Source organism: Vidua chalybeata, chromosome 13 (assembly GCF_026979565.1).
Source record: "Vidua chalybeata isolate OUT-0048 chromosome 13, bVidCha1 merged haplotype, whole genome shotgun sequence".
Taxonomy (NCBI): Eukaryota; Metazoa; Chordata; class Aves; order Passeriformes; family Viduidae; genus Vidua; species Vidua chalybeata.
In genome coordinates this window covers 19,381,795-19,406,888 of record NC_071542.1, presented here as the reverse complement: position 1 = coordinate 19,406,888, position 25,094 = coordinate 19,381,795, and the positions used below count along the sequence as shown (strand labels likewise).

The 25,094-nt window shown below is 44.8% G+C and overlaps 2 protein-coding genes across 18 annotated transcripts in view; one reads left to right on the top strand and one right to left on the bottom strand.

Annotated features, from left to right (window-relative positions):
- Positions 1-5,290, bottom strand: part of IQCH (IQ motif containing H) — a 55,497-nt gene extending 50,207 nt beyond the window's left edge. For 13 of the 17 annotated variants that reach the window (XM_053954846.1, XM_053954847.1, XM_053954853.1 and 10 more), the window contains exons 1-6: positions 5,211-5,290; positions 4,775-4,910; positions 4,461-4,577; positions 4,024-4,121; positions 3,599-3,710; positions 2,175-2,297 (exon numbers count right to left, since the gene is read on the bottom strand). In XM_053954846.1, the coding sequence (XP_053810821.1) occupies positions 2,175-2,297; positions 3,599-3,710; positions 4,024-4,121; positions 4,461-4,550 (423 nt within the window). In that variant the 5' untranslated portion in view covers positions 4,551-4,577; positions 4,775-4,910; positions 5,211-5,290. Of the gene's footprint in view, positions 1-2,174; positions 2,298-3,598; positions 3,711-4,023; positions 4,122-4,460; positions 4,578-4,774; positions 4,911-5,206 lie in introns of all 17 variants that reach the window. The other 4 variants (XM_053954857.1, XM_053954843.1, XM_053954842.1 and 1 more) reach the window with 3 other exon arrangements.
- Positions 5,291-5,404: 114 nt separating this feature from the next.
- On the top strand, positions 5,405-24,190 carry AAGAB (alpha and gamma adaptin binding protein). The gene is made up of 10 exons (XM_053954978.1): positions 5,405-5,501; positions 11,014-11,204; positions 11,714-11,810; positions 12,482-12,571; positions 14,955-15,038; positions 19,813-19,895; positions 20,291-20,384; positions 21,061-21,165; positions 21,431-21,480; positions 22,050-24,190. The coding sequence occupies exons 1-10, from the start codon at positions 5,426-5,428 to the stop codon at positions 22,125-22,127; spliced, it is 948 nt and encodes a 315-aa protein (XP_053810953.1). The 5' UTR covers positions 5,405-5,425; the 3' UTR covers positions 22,128-24,190.
- The last annotated feature ends 904 nt before the right edge of the window (positions 24,191-25,094 follow it).

The following is a 25,094-nucleotide window of genomic DNA, read 5'->3' as shown; positions in this document are numbered from 1 at the left end:
CTAGAAATCATCACCATATTAAATTCTACCTCATGAATAAATGAAAAGGCTCCTAAGTTTACAGTATAATATACATTTATAAGAAAACAAGGACCCAAAAGTGCCAGTATAATTCTGTAACAGAACAGCAGCCCTATGAAAACAGAAGGTAGAGCTGTGAATCTTTCCTACATTGCAGCAGTGCATCAGAATTATTTTTGCTGCAATTCAGATTACTGTTCCTTTGGCTGGATACTCCATGGGAAGTATACATATTTAATAATTATCCACTCATCATTTTTCATCTCTCATCCAGATACAGACTGCAAAAAAAAAGTGATGCCCAGTGTGTGTTTCAAAGAGAATTACAGCCCTCATCTTAAAATAACTACAGAACTTAGAAGAGGCTGAAGCATTATTATTAGACCCAAAAAGGTCCAAAAGGGCAACAGTTAATTGTTCTTAGTTTCTATGATAAAACCCAGCATCAGCAAGTTTGTAATACCAAAAGAGCAAGAAAAGACATCATTTTTTGGTGAAACAATGAAATCCTGACTAATAATTTTTCCAACGACTGGAATGGCAGGACAATAAAAAGTCCGGGTAGATTTGTGCTTGACCCCTCAGGTCACCTCCAACCCCGACTTTTTAACCTCGCCACGCTTTCAACCTCGCTGAAAACTCCTGAATGCCGCGAGACAAGCAATTAGTTCGGAATTTCATTTTCATGTACTCGGGTGAGGGTGATTTGTCCGGGGATTTTTTTTGGGGAGCCGCTCCCTGACCCCCACGGACGCCTGAGGGACGAGCGCGTACGGACAGCGCCCCCTGCCGGCCGGCCCTCCCTTCCCGCAGCGACTTTACATTTTATCTACAAATTTTCATCTAAATTTTATCCAAATTAGCGTCATTTTAGACCTGAAGCTGCACTCAGATTCATTTGCCTTACTACTAATAATCATATATATCATGTATAATCATACAGATCATATAAAATCCCTCCTTTAAGCGCTGGTAAGACACCACCTTTAACAACAAACATGTCTCAGCAAATACCAACTGCAAAGATTTTACAGCCAGAGAAGGCAGAACATCCCAAATCACACATTGTGCCCTAAGATTGGAAAATTTTTATGTGAATAAATTAGAGAGGAAATACCTGCTTGGTTTTTAGGCCTGTCAGCTCCTCAGTAACTGTAAATATGTATCTGGGAGCCTGAGTAATTCACATTAAATGCTCGTAATTTAAATCCCCAATAAGTTTTCTGTGCTGAGTGCATGTTTCAGGGAGAGTGGTAAAACACATGGCTCTCTGCAGTCAGACAATATTCCTCTCTGTGAGTGTTTTAGAGTGGTTCTAAAAAGCTATCAGCCATGATGCTTTTTTCTAATTAACTCTATTATCACAGGGTTAGACAAATCACCTCTTAAGTCAGGGCAACAGCTTTCCAAAAATCATTTTTTTTATAAGTGGCAGCTCACAACTGTGCCATTCACAGATTCTCTTTATGTTGTTTAAAACCAAACACCCCAGAATCTCTCCTAGAGCACTGGGCTTGCTGCAGGATGCTTCTGTCACAATAAATTAAATTTTAGAAGAGCATCCCCATGTGGGACCATTGGCTGTGTGGACCACAGTGCTGTGCTAAATTTGTGAACATAATTGATTTTTTGGAGGGATGGCTGTGACTACTCTCTTTTGGGCTTTTTTTGAAAGCATTCTTTGCTAAAAATATCATCTTCAAATTCAACTGCTGCAGAACTGGCAGCAGAACCGAAATTTGCAGTTGCAGGAGGGAAATTTGGAGAAATCAAAACTTCACCTTGCACAGTTTGAACACCCCCAGAGCAGAGAGAAGAATGGGCTTTTAATTCTTCCTGCATCTTTGGGTCACACCCAGAAGTCCCCAAGCTCCAGCTGATCTCCTCTGCCTGACCTTCCTGACCATGCACATCCCATGTATATCCATATTTTTGCTGGCTTGGGATCTTGGGACATAAACCTGTTCCATGTCAGATTTCTTTTTCCCAGTATTAGCACTCAGAATGTTTTGATCTTTAAATACCCTTGTCAAAAAGCAGGAAATTATGAGGAATATTTACTTTCATGTAAATATTTTATTTAGGACTGATAAATATTAACTGTAATAGTGTAAAGCATATAAAAAAGCCATAAAATAATAAATGTTACTTACAGGAGCAGATTTTTTCTTAGCTATAAGTGGCAGCCTGGTCTCATCGTTGGGATGTTTTAAACCAGCTTTATTATCCACGTTCTCTGGGTCAAGCATAATTTTAAAATCCATTTCCACCTGCTGCTGAAATATAGAATAGGGATAATCCTAAAATAACTGCACTGGGGCTGGAGTGTTTAGAAGCAGAAACTAGCTAATTTGTTAATTTGCAAAATGATGACAAAAATTTGTATTATTTGGCTCCACACTGAACTGGGCAAACAGCAAAGTCCCTTTGTTTAGATGGAAAACTTTGTAAGGGCTGGAACTATTATCCAGATAGACACATCAATGCAGGCACAGAACCTGATTATTAGTAAATGAGGAATTAAAAAAGCCTGATAGTAATCAGAATTAAAACATAGTTCTTAATGCACTCTGTGATCTGCATGGAATGAGTTTGACTAAGTCTGCTAATAAAAATAATGATGATTTAAATCCCAATGGACAGAAAAAGACTTTACAAGTTTCTTCTTGTTATAACAAATACCTAAAGCATACCTGTAAAACCCAGGGGGATGCCCTATGTTTTTACTACAGTAGAAGTTTCTTAAATTGAAAATGTTTTGGTGCACATTCTTTTGTATAAACGTAAAAATAAATCCAGGAAAATTCCAATTTTAACAAATAAAATAAGCCATAAAAAGTTCAAGAATCATTAGATGTGTACTTGAACTATTGAACAATTGTGTTGCTTTCTGAAAGCAGTAAAAATGGTTTAATTTATCTATCTACACTATATATTCTCTCTTCTTTTGATGGTAATTACAAGCAGATGTATCAATGAGATGCTCATTTAGATTTGGGGTTGTAAGAACACAAGTTATTATCCAAGCCAATTACTCTTTTACCCACATGGCTGCACAGAGACAGAAAGTTCAATTTTCACCTCATCAGTGCTTTTGTGGTATTTATTTTATTACTATAACACACCGTTATGCAGGGAGGAAACTGCTGCTGCTATTAAAAAAATGGAATTGGGGGAATTGAGCACCTTTCAATTAAAACAGGAGATGATTCCCAATGCAAACTCCTCACTCAGGCTGACAGGGAAATGATCAATGCAGGGGGAAAAACTGCCACAGAGGGCAACAAGAATTGGAATTACTAATAAAAAACCACCTGATAAAAGTGGCTTTGTCAGCTTGGCTGGGTGGGAAGTGCCAGTTCCACGCCTGCATGGATGACACTGGAATCTTTCCCAACTTAAATGTTACCCTGGGCTGGGAGAAGGTTCCTGTCTCAGCTGCTCCTTCTGCTGATTTTTTAGCATTTTCATCGTGGGGTGTTACCAAACCCTGACTCCGTGGGCAGTCAGAGCATTATGGGATGCACAGGACACCAAGCACTCCCTGAATGTGGCCCCAGGCCCTGTGGTTTCAGACCTGAGAGCCCTGGCACACGCGTGGGGCTGATTTGCTGCACCTCTGCACAGTCACGGGCTCAACTCGTGGCAGAACCAGCTGCTTCTGACAGGCACCAACGGGAAGATTCCTGCTGGAGAGAGAAACAGGCAGTGAGCATCCTAAAAATTGCTTGGGTTTCGCCTGTTAAACCCACTCTGCTTCCATCCAAAGGCCTGTATTTCTATTTAAACCTGCATTTAGCAGAAGTAAAACCGCACGAGTTAGCAGAGCACTGCTGCAGCCACTTAGCATTGCATTTACATTTGTATTTTCTTTTTAAACTTAAAATCGAAAGGGGAAATGACTGAACTAACTTTTTCTAGGCCAATAGCCCCATTTGCTTTACATTATTTTGTCACCTCAGTTTTTGTGTCTTGCTGCAATAAAACATCTGTTTCACTTACCACTTAGGGGGCTCCTTGGAATTTACTTCTTTATTACCAGCTGAAGAAAGAGTTAACTCTTGGCCATTTGTAACACTGAAATAATTTTCAGCGTGTTTCTGTTAGAGGGAAAAAATTATGTTTAGCCTATTACAAAGATATAAGTGATATTAATTTTATTTAACTCAGTTCATTAAACAACCAGGTCTTTGCCCGACTGAAAAGCTGATAAACTTTGTGTCTCTGTTGGACTAAAAATCTGATTTTGGCTGACCAAGATCAGTTAATGCTGATGACCCAAAAAGGGAGGCATCATTCTGAACTGTAATGTCTGAGTAATCTCAGCAGTTGCTGATTGGAAAGGGATCTTGTAACACAAACAATAAATGGCCTGAGTGAATTATTAACACAGACTAAAAAAACGGAATAATTTTCTCCATCTGCTCTATTTTACTTACTCTCAGCCCAAGTTCAGTCCTTTCAGTTGCTTTTCTGAGGTCACAAATATCCATGGCTTCTGCATTTCCTTTCAAGTTAATTTTTTCCATTTTAAGCCTCTGAAGGTCTTCCTGAATCTAAAAAAGCAAGTTGGGACAAAAATCATACCTGCAACCATACTCCATGGGGTTAGGCAGGATTTAATTCAAATTAAAAAAAAATTATCCACGTGACTCCCCATACTTCTGTACTATTATAAGTAAGAGAATACAAAGCCAATTACTTAAACTCATTGATTGCAGAAAGGCTGGAAAAACTCAATTTTAAAACAAACCTCACAAAGCAGTGACAACAAACTCCAGGACTGAGATTCTCCGCTTAAGGAATGATGTTTCCTCACACATGGCACAGGCGCTCTCACGGGGCAGGGATCTCAAAAGCCTTAAGGAGAGCTACAAACTCCAGGCAGCCTGTGAGGAGAGCACAGCCCGCGTCAAACCCGTGTATTTACGTTAACCAAACAGCCCTGAGCGCCCGAACCCCGCAGTATCCCCAGCGCAAGCCCCGCTCCCACACGCGCCAGCCGCTGCCCCTCAGGCAGGGCCGAGCCCCGCGCATCCCCCCGCGTCCCCTCAGCAGCACGGGGCGCGCCGCGCCTCACGACCCGAGGCGCTGAGGGGATAACCCGGGGTGTTCCCGGCTGCTCTGGCGGGGCAGGAAGAGGCCGGCCCGGGGAGGGAGGTGCCGGTCCCGGCGCTGTCCGAACCCACCCGGCAGCGCCGGCCCCGCTCCGGCCATGGCGGCACCGCCGCACCCGGCAACGGGACGCGCCGGCCGGGCCGCACCATCCGCCCCGCCGCCGGCGGGGGGGGAACGGCTCATCCAGCGCGGGCCGAGCCTGCGCTCCGCCCGGTCCCTCCCCCGGCTGCCCCCCTCCCCGCGGGCGGTGGTAGCGGCGCGGCGGAAGGGGCGCGGCGCGGGCGCCATGGCGGCGGCGGCGCGGCCGCTGGCGCTGCTCACCAGCTGTGCCGCGGGCTTCGCGCCCGAGGAGCTCGTCAAACGTGAGTCGGGGCCGCCGCGGCGCCCGAGCGGGCGGAACCAGGGGCCGCGGCTTGCCCGCGTCCGCGCGAATCAGGCTGGCAGCGGCTCCCTCCAGCCCTGGCCTTTACGGGGGCTGTTTTGCCCCTCAGGATCGCAGTTCTCCCCCCCTCAGGCTCGCCGCCATCCCCTCACAGTGTCAGTTTTCCCCTCAGGCTCGCCGCCATCCCCTCACGGTCTGAAATCCTTCCCTCAGGGTCGCCGCCATCCCCTCACGACCCAATTTTCCCCTCAGGGTTGCTGCCATTCCCTCACGGTCCCAATTTTCCCCTCAGGGTTGCTGCCATCCCCTCACGGTCCCAATTTTCCCCTCAGGGTCGCCGCCACCTCCTCACGGTCCCAATTTTGCCCTCACGGTCCCAATTTTGCCCTCAGGTTCTCATTTTTCCCGTCAAGGTCTCAGTTTTCCCCTCAGGATCTCAATCCTCCCCTCAGGGTAGGGGGATCGCAGCCCCCGACCCCTTGCGGAGGGTGTCAGGAGCCTCGTCAGTGCTTTAAGGAAATAATTCCCCGTTTTCATAGCGCGGAAGGATTAAAAGGGAAAGCTAAAAATCCTGTCTGTTCTGCAGCTGGTAGAATTGCAGATTACACTTGGTAGCGAGTGCGTAGAACTCGTTCAGTAGGAAGTGCTTTGCCCGGGAACCACTTGCTGTTTTTATGGCTCAAAAGGGGAACACAAGAATAAGATCTGATCGTAGAGGAAACCATGGTGGAATTTTTGGGTAGTTTTAAAATCAAGGGATTCCAGGAAGAAGCTGTTCAGATCTTGGTGGGTTCCCTGTGTTAGGACAGCCTTGGTTTTTAGAGGCAATTCATCAACAGTTTGCTGTGCACACCGAGATGTAGAATTCAACTCTGGATTTGTTTTTATGTCTTTCTGAGCAATTCTTACTTAGGACCTCACCAAGCACAGGGCTGCCCCCAGGAACTGGCTCCCTCCACCTCATTAAAGCACGTTTTGGAACAAAAATAACAGTACAAGATGTGCAGCCAAAGGCTTCTCTGTCAAAGCAGCTGCAGGACACTGAATTATTTAAAGATTCCACACCAAAAAATAGTATTATTAGCTTATTTTTGAGGAAGGTATAAGCAAATTGGAAGGAATTACTCAAGGCTCCTCTAGGTTTCCCCTTTGATTACTTTGCATAGTGAAATGAAACAGGTAGAAAAGGTAGGTGAGCAAAAAGCTATTTAATCTGAGAAAGTCTTAACATTTAAGCTTAGATTTTTTTTTTTTTTTTAACTAGTACTCACTTTGAAATACCTCAGCTTCCACTGCTCCCAGTTCTGGAGTCTTGTCTGTGTGTCCTCTGACTGGGCTACATTAAAATCCTCCTGAAAGAAATAAAATCATGGGATAAAAGAAATACCATCAGCATCTTAAGTCCCTGCTTTGTATAACAAGTGAAATTAAATCAGAGGTGGCAGCAGACTGTAAAACATTCAAGGACACACAGGCAGGGACTGGGCAGCAGTGGGGAGGGTTGGGTGGGGTCAAACAGCCTGCCAGAACTTTTCAGGCCAATTCCAAGAGTTTTTCCAGAGTTTTCCTCCTGTTAAATGGAAAATGGGCTTGAGGATGAGAAGCAGCTGATGGTCCATTTTTTTTTTTTTTTTGTTTAGGTTTCTGCAGGGTGCTCTGAATGCTTTATTTCACGGGACACTATGGCAAAACAAAGCTATTTAAAGTGCTCAACATAGATCTGCCTGTTATTGTGATGTATTTATCACAAAGCTGCAAATAACGTTGGTTCAGTTTTCCTTCTGTCTGATGTGATTGTTCTTCCTTTTCTTTTTGGATTTTTACCACTCCCCTCCTCCCCTTCCCCAGCGTATTTGGGTTCTCTTTACTCCTTGGTGTAATTTTAGGAGTATTTTTTATGGTTTATTCCACCAGGTGGCTCTCAAGGCCCAGAATGTGGGAACTACTCCGTGTACCTGACAACTCTGAGGATTTGGGAGCATTTAGGGCATTATGTTCTTAAAACATTAATTCAATCTGAAAAACACTATGAAAAGTGGTCAATATCTTAATCCCTTTGGGGAAAAAAAACTGCATAAAGAAGTTGTAATAATCAAAAAAAAAATTATTAGACACATAAAGTACTAAAAGGGCTTAAATACCACTTGGGTATTGGAGAACAGGGAGAGCTGCATGTGGTTCTCTGATTATTTAACTCTTCTGAAAAGTTATTTCTGGTCTTCAACTCCCCTTTTTCAAAAGAATTTGCACTTTCAAAAGACTTAAGTAAGATTCAGCATTAAAAATGGTAAGGGATATGAGATTTTATAATATTGCCATGTTCTTTCTTGTGTTCAAAATTATTATTTATCTTGTCCGTATGATGAAATATGAAATTAAATGTCGATATTTAAGTCAGTAAAAGGAGTAAACGTTTTTGTAAATAGTTGAAAATAATTTCTAAAAAATATCTTTTTTAATATATATATATGTATATATATATATATACACCTATTGTCTGCTTTATTAAAATATGTAAATACTTGTGAGTGAAGAAGGGACACAACTGGTGAACTTGCTGAAAAACAGAAGCCAGTGAGTGACTGCCTGGAAGTAATGAAACCTTTTCCTCTGGAGAGGTTCCAGAGAAGTTTGGAAGTTCTGGAGCTGTGTGACACCAGCCAGGATCAGTTCCTGAGCCGTGAACTGATCTCGTGTGTCAGTTGCTGTTTGTTGTTTAATGGTTTTCTGGTACAAAAAGAGCAAAATCAGTCATGGGATCAACTGGAGAGGGAATTACCCAGCAGGGGTGGTGACCCTGGTGCAGGACAGGGCTTTGGGGGCTGCAGGAGGTCACCACCAGGGGTGATGCTGGAGCAGCCAAAAACGGCCTCAGACCATCCCCTGTGGCAAGGCAGCTTCTGCTGCTGCCAGTGCTTTTGTGGGAATCACCCCGGGATGGCTCCGGGGGGACCCAGCAGCTGCTGGGGACAGCGGGAGTGTCACTTCAGTACAGCAAGAGCCCAGCAGTCCCAGGAGTCCCCAGGACCCTGAGCTCTGGCTGCTGGCTTTGGGTGGCACCGAGCAGCTCTGTAAACTTCTGCAGGAGTGCTTTTGGTGCTGCAGCTGGAGAGGGTTTGCATTCCTGTGCCCCCTGGAGCTGCTGGGGCTCAGGGCAGGGCCAGGCCTGGCTCTGCTGTGGTCACACAGTGACTCCCGTGCTTCTCCAGGCTCTGAGCATGGCAAACCACGGACACTTTCCATGGCTGAGCAGTTTCGCATGAAAAAGGAGGAACTCACTCATAACTCACTCAGAAGGGCTCAGCTGGACAAGCCACCTCCTTTTGCCATATTAATTTTCTAGGAGTTTATTCTCATCCATTCACTCTAAAGTAGATACCAAACTATTCTGGCTGAATTTCCTGCTTTCATTCAAATCCAGGCTGTCCAGAAAAGAAATTTCTGGAATGCTGGGGTGGTAAATACAGCACTTAAAGCTAATTCCTGCGTCAAATGAGAACTCAGTTTGAGTTACAGTGTGTATTTCTTTTGTAGTCTCTGCTTGTTTGCTCTGAAGACCAAAATCGAATTGTTCCAAGTGACTTTTTGGGGAGAAAACTGACAAGCTGCTCAGTTTCCTGTCAGGCTGTTGTGCAGCAATTTCTTACAGCCCCATGAGCAGCCTGAGACACTGCAGGTCTGAATCCTTTCACCAGGTTCCTGAAGCCCTTGGAGTTTAGTGTGCAACATGCATTTTTTACTGAGAGAGAAATCTCACAGGGAATTGGCAAAATCTCAGCATGAAGGATGGGTAATCAGCAGCACAATGGGATGAAAGAAAACCCCTCAAAGTACAGGAACAAGTAGCAGGTAATAGGAAATGGGACATGGCCTCATTCTAGCAGTGCTTTGAGACCTAAATTTGTCCATGAACTCTTCTAAAATAAATATCCCTTACAAAGCAAATGTGAAATTCATATCAGCTTTTGAAAACTTCTTCTGAAAGTTCTTTCCCTTTGTATCCTTGTTAGGGTGACTGATTCAAGTGACTTTAGAGCTGATTTCCTTCCTTACCCCATTTTCCTCCCTCTTACTGCTGATTTTCTGAGTTTCAGTAATTTCTGTGGACCCTGTGGCATTGGCTTGTAATTCTGTTAGCTCAGACTGGTTTTAATTACTTATTTTTAACTGTCAAAACACTGGTAAGAGGAAATTAATATTATATTCAAAACAAAACCTCTGAGAATACAAAGCTCAGAATCCAGGTTTGTTTGGTGGTGACTCAGGATCTTTGTCCCCCAGCTCCAAAGTGAGGTGGGTAATCTTAGCATGGAATATCATCTGATTAAAGACCAATTATTCTGAAAAATAATTGCCATCCAATAATAAAATAAAATAAAACTTGAACCTGGAAAAATCATTTAGATGTGGCACTTCTTATTTTAAGAAGCCCAGAGAGGAGACTCCTGTTTCATCCTCTTGAGGAAATGGCTACAGGTTTCTGTTTCCAAGGTCACATTTCTCCCTCAGATTCCATCTCCTCCTCAGGGCTGCAAATAATCCTGGTTTACAGCTCTCCCTGCCTTGTGCTCATTCACCAGATCCATTTCTCAGCTTTGCAGTTTAGTTGTAAAAATCACTGCAGCCTTGGCAAGGAGATTTTCCTGTCTCTTTACTAATAAGATACAGATAAATTCAAATTCATCTCCAGACTATTTGGGGAACAGCCTGTTCCAGCAGCTCCAGGAACTCTCAGTACCTTAAAATACAAATCCTTGAAAAGCCATGTACTGTATTCTTTAACTCTTCTCCTGCCCAAGGCAATTCTGGATGACTCAGTCCATTTTATAAATAATTGACCTGTGTTCTAAAGTGTCCACGAGTTCATCCAGCCTGAACGAGATTTCCTGGCCTTTCCCTCAAGGAATAATGGGATTCTCTGCTTCCAGCTCTGATTCAGCTCCAGGAGTGTCCTGGGAAGGTTCCTACCTTGGAGGGCAGAGCTTGACAGCACCTGAGCAAAGCACTGGATTTTAATGGTTGAGTTCCTACATGGAATTTAATGGGAATTACGGCTGAATTGTGGGAACTGGGTTTATTTTCTCATTAGTTACCTTCAGGTTTTGGTCACAGTTAAACAGATCTTTACATCTCAGTGAGCATGCAAGGGTTGTAATAAAGTTTAGGTTTTCTCTCCATACATCCTGTTAACAGATACTAAGTTTGAGGTTAACACTTGAAAGGGCATTTCCAGGAAAACAAAAGGCTTTCTGCAGCTTCTGGGCCATATTTTATATTGAAAACTAGAAAATAAACTCTTCTGAAAGCTAAGCAATAAAATCTGGGACAGAGTAACAAATTGAGTTGAATTTTTAAAGATCTTGATTATGTACTGGTTTATTATAGTAAAGATGGATCTGCATTGGCACTGTACTTCCCTAGACAAATTATTTTCTTGCTACTGGTTTTACCCTCCTCCTCACCCATTTTCTCACCCATTTTCTCACCTGCAGGTATCACAGGAAAAGATGACCTTACTGTGGGTGCAATAACAAGTGGAAGAGTGAATTTCTACCCCTGGACGATAGATAACAAATATTATTCTGCAGACATCCACCTCTGTGTGGTCCCAAACACATTCCACGTGACTGGAGAGATTGCTGAGGCTGTGCAGGCATTTGTTGTGTACTTTGACAGCACAACAGTAAGGCTCTTCTGCTTCATTCTCCTGCTTTATCTCTCATGTAGCTGCTTTGTCACAGTGAGAACCATAAATCAGAACCTCCATCCATCCCCTTTAAGCTGTTCTATTCATTGGCAGAAGATCAATAGTAAATATTAAATTTCCCTGCTAACAATAGCAGCAGTTTCCTTCTCTCTTACTACTGTCCTCCAGCTGGAAGAGGGGTTTTCAGGAGTCATTATGCCACCATGGCAAATGCAGCTCACCATCTCCAGCTTTATTCCTAGCTGCTGCTGCTGCTTCTTAAAGGCTCCTTTAGGACAGACAAAATTTAAGAAGCTAAACAAAATTCAGGGCGTTTCACCCAAAATTGTTTCTACTAAACCAGCAGCAGTGAAAACTGGTTTAGCAGAAACCAGAAAACTTGAGACAAAAAAAGCCTATTTCTTTATATGATTCAGTTCTAATACTGTGAAAAACTAAAGTATTATAGGATGTATTCCAAAGAACACTTTTCTTTTCCCCTGTAGAAAACTGGACTCGAGGGTGTCTCTGAATGGCTGCCCCTGACAGAAGAGTGGCTACCAGAAGTGATGATCCTGGTTTGTGACAGAGTGTCTGAGAATGGTAGGAGACCCAAAGAACTCCCACCCTCACTGAGAGCCATTAACCTGCATAATAATTAACTTTCTAATTACATCAACAATTGCTTCTGAGAGTCTGGGTGAGAGTGGCCTGGAGAGCTCTGGGGAGCAGGAGCTGAAACCTTCAGTGGGATGTGGTTAGAACTGAGTCAGAATTTTACCAGATTGCTCAGAGTCAGCTCTGTCCTGCCACTGCAGGGGGACTAAAAGGCATTCGTGCTGCTGGGTGTGCATGATCCTGCTGCAAAAAATGGGGAGGACTTGGTTGCTAATGCCATTGTTTTGACATTTGGACATGGAGCACACACATTTGCTGTGGCTCTAGACAGCAGCAAGCTGGGAGATGCAGGTGTGTCCCTGCAGCTTAATTCAGTGTCAAACCCAGAGTTACCAGAAAGTCTTCATTCACAGCTACATTGCACCCTCTGCAAAACCATTTGATTCTGTTCCTCAGTTCCAAGGAGGAGTTTAACTCTCTATTTTTGGAATCCACAGTGAATGGAGGATCCATGCCAGCTGCTATACACTTTGCCATACACGCCAGAGCAAGCAAACAGCTTTGAGGGAATAAACCACAGCTAAATATTCTGATAAATATGGTGGTAGTAGTCTCAAATCTGCACCTTTAATACCCATTTTTGTCTCCCAATTTAGGTGTAAACAGACAGAAAGCTCAAGAATGGTGCATCAAGCATGGCTTTGAGCTGGTAGAGCTCAGCCCTGAGGAGCTGCCTGATGAAGATGGTAGGTCTGCTGCTTCTCTTGCCATGTTGAGAATGAAAAAGTGCCCCAAAAATACCTTCTAAACAAAGTTATACCCCATGCAATTGTGGATATGCCACGTGGTTACAGCATGGAATGCTCCCAGTTGGTGGGGCTGAGTCTCAGCTGTAAAAGGTCAGGAGGGGGAGGAGGTTATTTCCTCTGAGAAATTCCATTTGTCCCCTCCCAAATCCAGCTGCTGTTTATGCAGCACCTACATAAAAATAATATCTGCTCCTTTTTCTGGCACTGCCCTAGGACTCTATTGATGCATCAGAAGTTTATAGTCCACTTGGAAAATCAATCTAAAGAAACATTTTTCTGCATGAGGGCAGAAAAATTCTGGTTTTAAAAAGACTTGAAAACTATTTTATGCTATCTTGGTAGAAACAGTGACATGATAGGCTGAAAATGGCAGGTTGTTAAAAACATTTCAGAGCCACACAGGAAATAAACCAGTTTCAGAATCACTGGCTGCCCAACATTTATAACTTGAAAAAAAAAGCCAGCAAGAAGAGTCAGAAGTGTGGTGTTCCACTCTTGAAAAGTGACTGTGCATTTCCTGACAGCCTTATCAGCATCAGCCTTATCTCCTCACTTCAGTGACACAAAAAAGCATTTACACCTTACCTCTCTGGAGGAAAATGAGATAACTGCAGGCTGGAGAAGAATTAGTCACTAACATTTGCTCCGTTTCAGGTTCTCCAAGCACATTGCAGTCACCAAAAATAATTCACTATAAAATCCTCAACTGGAACACATCTCACCCCTTTCACCCCTTTAAAGGCCTACTAAAATTGGATCTTGAGGAGCTGAGAAGTCTCCCTCTCTCCCCACCATGCCCTTAAAAATATTTCCCTTTTTTTTTCAGTCAAGGAGGGAGATCCACAGATTTGATTCTCAGAAACTGGGAAAATCGGAAGCAAAGACTCCTTAGACTAAACAAATATTAATTGCTTTAAAAATAGTAACCTTAAATCAAGATATTTTTCTATTGAATAATTGTTGTAAAGAACAAGCTCTTTAGCATTTATGGGAACAAGCTCTTTAGCATTTCTTTAATGGGACTAATAACAACTCAGGATGTTAATTTTTGGAATATTGGGATACATGTTCTTTCCTAGCTGTTTAATCTGGTAGTTGATTCACTGTGACTCATGCAGAGGAGGAACTGTGTTCCTGTGAGTAACTTATTTACCCCCCAAACATTCTGGGTGAGTTACAAAAGGCACAACAGATGCTGTAAACACACCGGGCCAATCTCTGCTCTATTCTGACATTTCAGGAAGCTCATCTCAAATAAACCTGAACTTTTGTTTTGACTCATTGTCAATTGTTTGCAGAGTCAGGATAAGAGCTCTGAACTGAGACTCTTGATAATGACTCTGATATCAAACCAAACAGCAGCATCACAGAGGGCAAAACATCTGATTTCAGCCTTAAATGCATTTCTAAAGGCAGTTTCAATTACTGCACCTGAGTCACTTGAGTTTGATTTCTAAACAAAAACATTTTTGTATCCCAAGGATTGTTTGGGTTTTTTTCTCCCCTTTGTCAATCTGCACAAACATGGGAAGCTGACTAAACTGAGGAAATGGGAAAACTGACTTGATCCAAAGTGGTGTCAGATCTATTCAGTAAATAAATTAAAATCTGAATAATGCTTTCCCTGGGCTTTCAAGTTCCTGTAATTCCCAGGGTTACTGGAACTTTTGGAGTTAGATATTGTGGGGACAGCTTTACAATAGTCCTGTCCATTTTTTTACAGGCATCACACCCTTTTTAAACGGTTCTCTCAAGTTCTTTACTTTCTAAAAGAAAGAAAAGTAATTCTAATATCTATTTGCTAGTATATTTCTATGCTATACAGCATTGTAAAAGATCTTGGGGTGAAATATTCAAGTTTCTTGTCTGTTCCTGTAAAATTTATATATCTACTATAAAGTATAATATACTTTTATATATTATAGTTATTATTTATTATAATTTACTAGTTTGTTTATTATTTATTTATGTTTATAATGATAATATATTTATATTAAAGTGTATCATACTTTTATAATATGCTCTAAAGATGTTACTTAATGTAGGCCTCCTGCTAAATATGTAACAAAAATAATTTAGGTATCTGCAAAATGCTGAGCTCACAGTTCATTATCCCTCAGTCCAAGAAGTGAGGCATTAATTTACATTTCCTTGGCCTCTCATCAATCAAAGGTGAAAAATCTGTGTTTTGTACCAGGAGCAGAATTTACAATGACTGTGAGAAGATGGGACAGGCCTTCAGCCCCACCTCTGGAGGCATGTGATGGTTTTTGGAGTTATTTTTAAGAGTTTTAGAGTCACTCTCTGTGTTTTGGTGCAGATGATTTCCCCGAGTCCACCGGAGTGAAGCGCATTGTGCAGGCCCTCAACGCCAACGTCTGGTCCAACGTGGTCATGAAGGGGGGTAGGTGTCCCTGGGGCCTGGCCTGAGCTCTGCAGGGCTGGGGGGAGTTCAGATGGAGCAGCTGGATCAGTACAGGCACAGCTGGAGCACTCTGGGACCTGCCCCAGGCAACAGGAGGGTCCAGGCATTGCTTTCACCCTCCCTCCATGTCCTGACGAGCTCACAGGCAGTGGGTGAGATTTATCACAGAGTCCTGGCATGGTCTGGGTTGGGAGGGACCTTAAAGCTCAGCTTATTCTCTATCCCAGAGTGCTCCAAGCTCACCCAACCTGGACACTTCCACCCACAACTTCTCTGTGCCAGGGCCTCACCACCCTCACAGGAAAGGATTTCTGTGTAAAGCTTCCTCCTGTTCCAGCACCTGCTCCCTCTCTACTTTAACTTGTACTCTACCAATAATTTGAGTTAAATATTCCTTTAATCCTGCAGGATGCAATGAAAACTCAAAGTTTGTACCACCAAACTCTAATAGGAAATAGGTTGTAATGATCAGTTTTATCAGACTTGATACATGATTGAGTGTAGAAGTAAAGGTTAAATTCCACATTTGTTGTAGGGGATTTTTGCTTTGTGTTTTTAAATTTTTGAGCTAGGGATGAGAATAGCAAGCGCAGAGATGAGATTTGGCAAAGGAGCCACGTTAAACATTTAAGGGCTGGTTTTGCTACAGAAAACCCCACTTGAGTACATGGAAACCACAGAATTTTTAGACAACAGTGCAAAAAATGGGCAACCCCAGATAATTTCCTGAGGAAGCTGATTATCAGGTAGAGGTAGAATCTTGGAAAAATCACTTTAGCCTTAGACTCATCAGAAAAGGAGATGCTGTGGTTACAAGTGTAGATCCTTCCATTTACTTGAAAATCTTTGATTACCCTTCTAATAACACAAACAGCTACAGAAAATGTAGGAAGATTAAACTCTTCAGGAGTGCTTGGCCTGGAATTTCTTGTTCACAAAGCCTCATCCCACACCAACCTTCCAACACCTCTCTGCTCCCTGATGTCCCATTTCCCACTGCTGTGGCTTCTCCCTTCCTACAGCAATTACCTGTGGAATGATTTAAAGCTCTGAGAGGCTGCTGTTAATGTCTGTGTCTGCAGGGTGCTTGCTGGGACTCAGTAAAACCAGGATGAGAATTATTAGCCTCCATTTTTTAATGCAGCTTTTTGAGGATTTCTCATTCCCCATCAGAACTGAGGTGAAGGTGAGGTCTGATTCAGTGGAACCATTGCAGAGAACCAGGTAACCTTGGCAGATGGTGTCAGGTTACCTCACTTGTGCTAAAAAAGGGTTTTTTTAACAACACATTTCCTGTATTTGGCAGATGCCACCTTACAGAACAGCAGAATTTAGTCACCTGTTCAGTTCCTCACAGGGGGGAAATTCCTGCACATCACTGGTGTGTTCTGTAAAGGTCAGACTCCTTGAAAAATCCTGATTTTCTCTTTGCACAGCACCAACCCCACACAGCACTGCTGTACCAGCACAAACCCCTCAGGAAGTGAGCTATATTTGGAAGGTGTTGCAGCCTGACTGTGCCTTCAAAGGGAAATTGTTGAGCTCGTTTTGCTTAAAATAAAACTTTTTACAACCTGTAACATATCTTTTGTTTTCAGCTTCCTCCAGATCCTAGAAACTGCCACGCAAATCCAACTTCAGCTTTTCCACTGAATGAACTGTAATTCCTGGCTGGTTGAAAACCATGCAGGGAAGAGTTATCAGAGACCTTAAGAGAGTTCCAGTAGTAAATGTGTAGTAGCAAATACTTATAGCACTATTAGGTGTAGCCTTAATTCAGCAGCATTGCCTTAATTCAAAAACCTGTTTCCATGAGAATTTAGATTTACAGACAGAGCAGGAATAACTTTTTTCAAGCACAAACACCAAACTCACAGTATTTTATTGGATTAAGCCCCAATACAGTTCTTCTCAAGCTGCAGGTTTTTTTTCACATACCTACTAATCAAAATTTTAAATTTCAGATTTTTTCTCTCACCATTAACTGCATCATTCTCACACAGATCCATAAAAAGAATTGTTAAATGTAAGACAGTAGAAACAATCAGAAACAAGTTTACACCAAGTAACCAATCCCACATGCTTTGTGAGTAAGTAGAACAGCATTATCTCTACTCCAAGCCACACAAACAGTCTGACCTGGGAGTCTCCCAGGAGCAAATCCTTTCTGGAGCTGGTGTAAAGTTGGTTCTCCAGGCCTTGGAGCTCCCTTCAGTCTCTGGAAGTTTTCTTGAGCAGGAGAATGTGAGGGATTCTCCAGGTAGCACATTTCCCTCCCCACAGAGGTACTAAACTGCAGCTGCCTCTCTGTCCCTGCAAGAGCCTCTGTGGCAAGGAGAGAAACCATTTCTAGCCCTCTAAAAGAGGCTACTTGGCTTCTTTCCTGCTTAAATCCCAGCTTGAGTGATCCCAGGTGAAGCTGCTTACCTCAGGTGAGGCCAGGAATGAGCCTGGCTCTAATCACAGCCAATTAACCTGATTTAGGGAGGCCATTGAAACAAATAGTGAATTTTGATGTGTTAATTCCAATTTTATGTGTAAGGATCACCATGTGTCAGCTGGAGACAGACTGGAGGAATAATAATGGGTAAAGGCAGTGGAAAACACTTGGCTATGAAACAGGAATCTGGGAATGCTGAATCCACGTTCAGAGCATCATGAGTGATTCCTGTGAAACTACACAGAGCATGGAATTTGGAATGGTTTGGGTGGGAAGGGACCCTAAATCCCATCCCATTCCACCTCTGCAGGGACACCTCCCGTGTCCCAGGCTGCTCCAAGCCCTGTCCAGCCTGGCCTGGACACTTCCAGGGATCCAGGGGCAGCCCCAGCTGCTCTGGGCTCCATCGTAGCCACTGACTCCTCCAATAAATGGGATGAGCTAATTTTTGGCTTTCCTGCCTTAGGAACACTGTGTAAGGCATCACCCACTTCCTGAATTGCACCCAGAAGTTGAAATAACTTTTACATCCAATAAAAGGAGTTTATAGGAAGGGTTTTCCAAGGGTGTGCCTCCAACCAAGTGTTGTATCTGCCTCCTCCCTAAACACGGATCCAGGGACAAGTAGCTGCTGTTCAGAGATCCCTGCTGCACACTCCAGGTTTTTCAGAAAGGGATGACATTTGTAATAATTCTGGCTGAGGTTCTGCACTGTTGGGGGAGGGAATGTGGAGCCACTGCCGTTTTTTCTGTGCAGGACAAACTCTAATCCCAGCTGTGAATGAGGGCCATGATTAGATCACTGCATCCACCCCTCTGCCAGTGTGGGAATGTTCTCTCTCCAGGACATTCTGCACTGCAGTGTCCAACCTTGCTTGAAGTGACTCAGAGATTGGCTCCGTGTTCATCTTCACAGCTTCTCCAAAGCCAGCTCTCTGCTCAGCCCATGAAACCTGGGGAAGCTGCTTTGCTTTGGGATGCAAATCCCAAACTTTTATCCTCCAGTTCCTGTTCATTGACCTGCCGGACTTCACGGCAGCTGAACGTTGTCCAGGGAATTCATTCAGCTCCACTGATTCACTTCTCCCACCCCTTTGGCCAGGGATCTGTTAAAGCAGCAAAAGGGGATAAAGCAGAGCCAGGACCCCAAATACCTGCCAGGGATGGGGCAGAACAGATCAGCTGCAGGAGCAGGGAACAGGGAATGGGGGCTCAGGAATTCTCTCATGGAGATGTGTTTGTGTGAGTGCTGGATGGGCTCAGTTACACATCCAGCCCCTCAAAATGAGAGTCTGGAGAAATGGCAAGGAAATTTGGACAGAGCATCCAAATGACATCACCTCAACAGTTGAGTCTAGAGCTTAGTCATGAGTGTAATAATTTAGAACATACTTCTTTTAAAAAGTAACATTAAATCTTTCTTCTGGCAGAAGTCATTGTTTCCTGGCTATTTCTGGTACAATAACTTCACATCATTTCAGTTTTAGTTGACTAAAATACAAAGGTTTGCAGAAAAATCTCCTGAGTGCCTTGTGTAACTGCAAATATTTACTACTCAGTGCAAGGCCAGTTTGTATGGAGTAGTAAACTGACTTAGAAAAACCTGACTTAGTAAAAAACACCTCATCATATCATCCATTATGCACATATTTTCATATAAAACAGGTTTTAAAATACAGCCAGTTTAAATTAAAAATACTGCACCACATTTTTTATCTTAGATGACTGTTCAGGTTTGAAATCACTTTTTAGGTTGGGTTTTAAAACAGCATTGAGATACAACCTAGGCCAGCAGTGGGGAGTGCCCAGAGCACCTTGCAGTGAGAAAAAACCCTGGATTTGATGGATGAATCCACCCAGGGATTCTGAATTAGACATTTAACAATTTTCTCTGCTATGATTGTCGTGCTCAGCCTGTTGTGAGCAAAGGCTCTCGTTGCCTTTCTTGAATCCAGCTTGAGACTCAGTGCTGCTTCCCATGGAGGTTAAACCTGAGCACCAGGAACAGCAAATTCTGCTTGTGGATTTTCCAGCTGCCTCGTTTGGAATTTACCAGCTCAGATCCCAACAGAGCAGAGGCTTCCAACAAACTTTAAAAAGACCCCACATCTCCTGTGGCTCACACTTCTCTTCCCTGGGGGAATATTTGGTAGCAAATGGTGCAGACACAGTTTAAAGCTTAGAGTTGATGTGAAATTTCTGCTTAAGATCTGTTTTCATGGCAGAGCTTTCCATGGTGCTGTGAAACACTCCCTCTCCCACCTGGCCAGTCCAGTATTTGCAGTAATTTTGCACTTTGTGCTTTGTTTGCAGACAGGACCCAGGGCTTTGGTCTCCTCAGCACCTTGGCAGGAGCAAACAGGAGCCGTGGCTGTGAAGAGACCCTGGAGACAGAAGTAAACAGTAATTCCAGTAATTCCTGGTTCCTGCTCTGCTCAGGCCCTGCCTTCATCCATTGGGGGTTCCTGGGACCTCCCCACTGTGCCACAGAGCCAAAGGAAAGAGCACTAAAATCTCCACTCAAGATGGGTTTGATTATATCCAAATTACCCCCTTTGGGCAAAACAAAACCTGTCATTTCATGTTGTTATTTGAAAAACCCCAACAAATCCATCCTGAAATCCCTTCATGCAGCACCAGTTTCCAGTGCTGCAGAAGGGGCTTTTCATGGCACAGGTTTTGCACTTTGAGATAAAGTGCAAGGTTTTGAAGGAAAAGCAGGGGGCACCTGATTTGCTGCTGATGTTTTTTCATGCATTCTGGGTACTGAAATATCTCTGGTTCCTGACAGTCCAACCCATCTCCAGGAGACAGGGAGGGATCCCAGTCAGATGGTGGAGAGGATGGAGCTGGCACAAACAGCCTGGAGCCTGACAGTGCTGCAGGTGAGCTCAGCACACCTGGCAGGGACGGGCCCACAGAGCCCCTGGCCCCAGGGGAAGGTGGGGCACAAAGGCACTGCCAGAGCCAGGAGAGTCCTTAAATCCCTGCAGCATTCCAGGAGATGGGACTGCCTTACCAGCTGGGGCTGAGATCTGGATGCTGGATGTGGTCTCAGCACAGCTCATCACTCTTTGATTCACTCTGTGGCTGTTTCTGGACAGATCATTCTGGAATCAGCAAGAAATCTTAAATACTGGATGAGTTCACATGTAATGTATCACAGAATTATGGAATCTGGAATATTTTGGGTTAGAAGGGACCTTAAAAATCATCCCATCCCACCCCTGCCATGGCAGGGACACCTTCCACTGTCCCAGGCTGCTCCAAGCCCCAGTGTCCAACCTGGCCTGGGGCACTGCCAGGGATCCAGGGGCAGCCCCAGCTGCTCTGGGCACCTGTGCCAGTGAAGGATTTCTTCCCTCACAGGGAAGGATTTCTTCTATAAAATTAATCACCACTGTAACAATGCCATGATTTGTCTATATAAGCAATCAGTAGATTAAGTGTTTCTTTCTCTCCTATGACATTGGAATTCGCAAATGGGATTTGCAGCTGTTAAAATCCTGGTTTTCTGCTGAGAAACCAGAATCATTTCTCTTCAACCAAGCTGTATTTCAGATCCCATGCTGGATATGGACATCCAGGAGCTGGCCAGCCTGACCACGAGGGATGGGGACCTGGAGAACTTCGAAAGGCTCTTCTCAAAGCTGAAAGAAATGAAAGGTAACGCCCCAGGAGAGATGGACCTGAGCTCTGGCACCTCCTGCAGGGGCTCAGAGAGAGCCAGGAGTGAGCTGGGAGGCTGTGAAATTCTGTTCTCCTGCCTCAGGTCCTTTAGAAGTAGCTGCTCTTTCCATTCATTCGCCCTGCATCTTGATAATGCTCTTGAAAGCAGCAGATGTTGCTCTGGAGTTCCCAAATCCACGTGCAGGAGGAGTTCACTGCTCACTCCTGAGCTTCACAACCCCAATCCTCTCCTTCCCCACAGACAAAGCTGCCACGCTGCCTCACGAACAGAGGAAGCTGCACGCAGAGAAGGTGAGCCTTGGGAACTGGGGTGGGAATCAGTAAAATGGGTGTTTTCTTTCCAAGCCACAGTTCCTGCTCCTGGAGAGTTCCTGGATTAGCAGTAGTGAGAACAAACCACACAGTCCTAGGGAAGACTTGTCAGGTATCTCCCAAAAATTGAATAACGTGGAAGTTTGAAATATCAGAAAAGCATAAAATCCTGGAATGGTTTGGGTTGGAAGGGACCCTAAAGATCATCTCATTCCACCCCACTGCCATAAAAAAAAAAGACTTTCCCCTTCTGAATTCTGAGCTGAAAGCCCTGCAGTCAGTCACTGGGGGTGCTGGCCAGCTTCCACAAGTCAATGGAAAAGTGTGGATCTCCTGGAAAATTTAATTTATCACAGGTGCCTCCCATGACCTGAACCATTGCCTCTGTGTCGCTGAAATTCCTTCACCTCAGAGAGGATGTGTTGCACTTACAGCCCTGGTTGCCAGATTTAGCTGCTGCTCAGTTCCTGCTTTTTGGATGGGAAATACAAAATCTTCAGTCATTTGATGGGAATGTTCTCCCTTTCCCATCTTTTTTGCCATTGTAGGTGGCCAAAGCCTTCTGGATGGCGATTGGAGGAGACAGGGATGAGATTGAAGGTCTCTCCTCGGATGAAGAAAACTGAATTCCTCTGCAGCTGGAAGTGCCAGAGCAATCCTGAGGGAATGATCCTTCCCTGAATTAGTGTTCATTGCCAAAAAACCCATTTAGCTGTAGCTGCTTCCCTTGGTGACAGCATTCCCCGTGTTCCACATTCCACAACATCTCCTGGCTCCAGAGGCTTTGTCTGACTGTCCTGCCTCCTCTCCCAGAGGACGCTGGAAGGTGACACGTGTGTGGCTCAAGGAAACCCTGATGAGTTTACATTTTTCAAATGAACATTTTTATGATTTCCTCTCTGGGGTTTAAATAAACAAATCTGCTCCCAGTTATCTCTGCACACAGGGCTGGGGCTTGGGAAGTGACTCCTGAATTCCAAAGTCCATTTTTCAGCTGTAGGGCTCTTGGATGGTTTTATGGAGCTTTTCCCAGTGCAAACTGGCCAGGTTTGGATGAGCCATGAGGAGGAGCTGTGCCTGTGGGGGATGCTGTGCCAGGGCTGGCAGCTCCATGCTGCCAAGTGCCAAAGCCATTACACGTGGCCTCGGCCCGGATTCTGTTTGGATTTTGCCTGTGTAAGAATGGGGGCTTCCCTGGAATGCCAGGTGTTGTCCACACTCCCTGGATTCCCATTAGAAACTGAACTTGGGCTGAAATGCCAGACTGCTGCTGCTGCTCCAGGGGTGGAATTCCCTGCCCAGAGCTTGTGCAAGGCCTGGCAGAACACACAGAGCTGCTCTGGGGAGCTCTGGGATCCCAAACCCCTCGGTGCCCTGGATGTGCTTGGTGCCCACACTCCTGTGTGTCCATCAGGCTCAGGAAGGAATTCCCTGCTCCTGGCTCGAGTCCCCATCACTTCCACCAGGGCAGAGCCTCTGGAATTACGGAGATGGAGGGAAGGTGGAGCCTGGTGAGGAGCGAGAGGACAAAGGGGAGATGCCACCCTGGCTCCTCTGCTGCAGGCACAGGCAGTGGATCCGTGGGAAGAGGATCCAACAGATTCCCATGTGGAAGAATCTGGCCCCAAGTTTTCCTTATCCACCTGAAAATCCAGCCTGTTAAGCACCCTCAGGAATTTAAAAATTAACTTTTCCAATATTCCTTAAATTGCTGAGTCCCAGGACAGGGGTTTGCCATCGATTATTGAATGGCCTTAAGTTCTGCAGGCACTTTCACAGTGCTCCTTGAATTCCCTTTTTAATGATGAAGCAAAGGTGAATGTAAATCATCATTTCTTGGAATGCTGGGAGTAATTTCCTGGGTCGAAACTGCAGTGTTTAAGGACAAGAACTGCAGCCTCATTAGCAGTTTGGGAAGTGTTTCTGAGCTGAAGCCTCAGCAGAAGCTCCCCCATGGTGAAACACCTGGTTTGGGAAGAATTCTCCTGGAATATAGAGACATCCAAGGGAACACCTGCCAGGGACACCTTCCCAAGCAGCTGCTGGGCCTTGCTGGGGCTGCACCTTCTCCTGTTCTCCACATCTTTTTCCCAGCACAGAGAATGTGACACAGACCTGAAGGTGGCTCATTCCAAGCAGGGAATAGTTTCCCTGTTGGCTTCTCGGTAGCTGAAGGTTCTTTCTGCCCTTTCTAAATCTTTGTTGTGCAATGGTGATAAATGGCCAAAGTGCCAAGGGAATAGAGTGGAGGCAGCGAAGGAAAAATGGGCTTGGACACTTTATAAACCCATTCTTTAGACATGTGATAGAGATGTGACTTTTTAAATTTAATGAGATCTTATCAGTTAAAACCCAGTGCTTTGCTGCCTTTTTATGAGGTAGCAGCAGCTCATTCCCATACTCAAAACTCTTTTAAACATGATTTATTGTAAATATGGGTCTTGTCTGTAGGGGCACAAATCATGGAGGCAGGAAGTGTGGCTGGAGACACTGGGAAATAATTTAATGATCCTTTGAGGTCGTTGTGTTGTGGTTTAAAATCAAGGTTTACTTTGTTGGTGGTTATTTTTTTTTTTTGTGGGTTGTTTGCGTTTTTTCTGAAGAGACCCTTAGGTTTTGGCTACAGAATTTCTTTACAAAATAAGAAGTGACAGAAATTAATAAAAAGGGGCATTAGCGGAACAGCAAAGTTGTGTCTGACACTCGATTTCTCTTTGTGTAGCAACAACAGAAGAATTCCCAGTTGGTTTCCACAGAATCCCAGAGTGGTTTGGGTTGGAAGTGCCCTTAAAGGCCCCCAGCCCCACCCTGCCACGGGCAGGGACAGCCCCAGCTTTGCCATGCTTGTCCCAGTTCCAGAGCTGGTTGCTGCTGCAGCATTCCCAGTGCTGGGCTGGCATTCCCAGCTCAGGCATTCCAGTGTTCCTGGCCAGGCCAGGCTGCAGCTGAAGCTCTGGGATGGCAAAGGCTTCCCTGCCACTAACGCAGCCCCTGGCACCCAGCTTTGGCCTGAACCCCACGTTCCAGGCCGTGGCAGTTCACTCTTTATTTTGGCTGAGGCTTTGAGGTTTTTAATTCCTGCCACTGCCCGTTTGCAGCGGGGACTGGGACACCGCACGGCAGGTGACAGCCAGCAGAGCCCCCAGCTCCGCACGGAGTCACTGCAGCCCGCCCGAGTCCTGGCAAGCCCAGCACAAAGCCTGGACGGGACCCTTCATTACCACACGGCTGGAAACCCGAGTGGAAAAAGTGCTCTCGTAAATCCTGTCAGGAAAAACAGCCCAAAAGCAGAGAATTCCAGCGAAACCCTCAGGGGGCCGTGAGGAGTTCACAGCACGGATCGCGGTGTGCCTTGGCGCCTTCCCGGGGCTTTTCGGAGTGCCTGCCCCGAGGCCACGGAATGCCCGGATCTGTCACCGTCCCCGGGCTGGCACCTGCCCTGCCCTGCCCGCCCCCATGCCCGGGCTGTTGGAATTCTGCCCCCGGGCAGTGGCATCAGCCTGGCGGTTCATCAGGAGCACCTTCCCACCAGGAGCACAGCGCAGCCACGCACGGCGCATCAGGGAGGGATCTCTGCTCCTTAAGGGTTTTCT

Coding starts and splice junctions, on each gene's coding strand:
- AAGAB (XM_053954978.1), top strand. CDS start 5,426: ATGGCGGCGGCGGCGCGGCCGCTGGCGCTGCTCACCAGCTGTGCCGCG. Junction 12,572..14,954: donor GGAGCTGCCTGATGAAGATG/GTAGGTCTGCTG, acceptor GTTTTGGTGCAG/ATGATTTCCCCGAGTCCACC. Junction 21,166..21,430: donor AAAGCTGAAAGAAATGAAAG/GTAACGCCCCAG, acceptor CCTTCCCCACAG/ACAAAGCTGCCACGCTGCCT.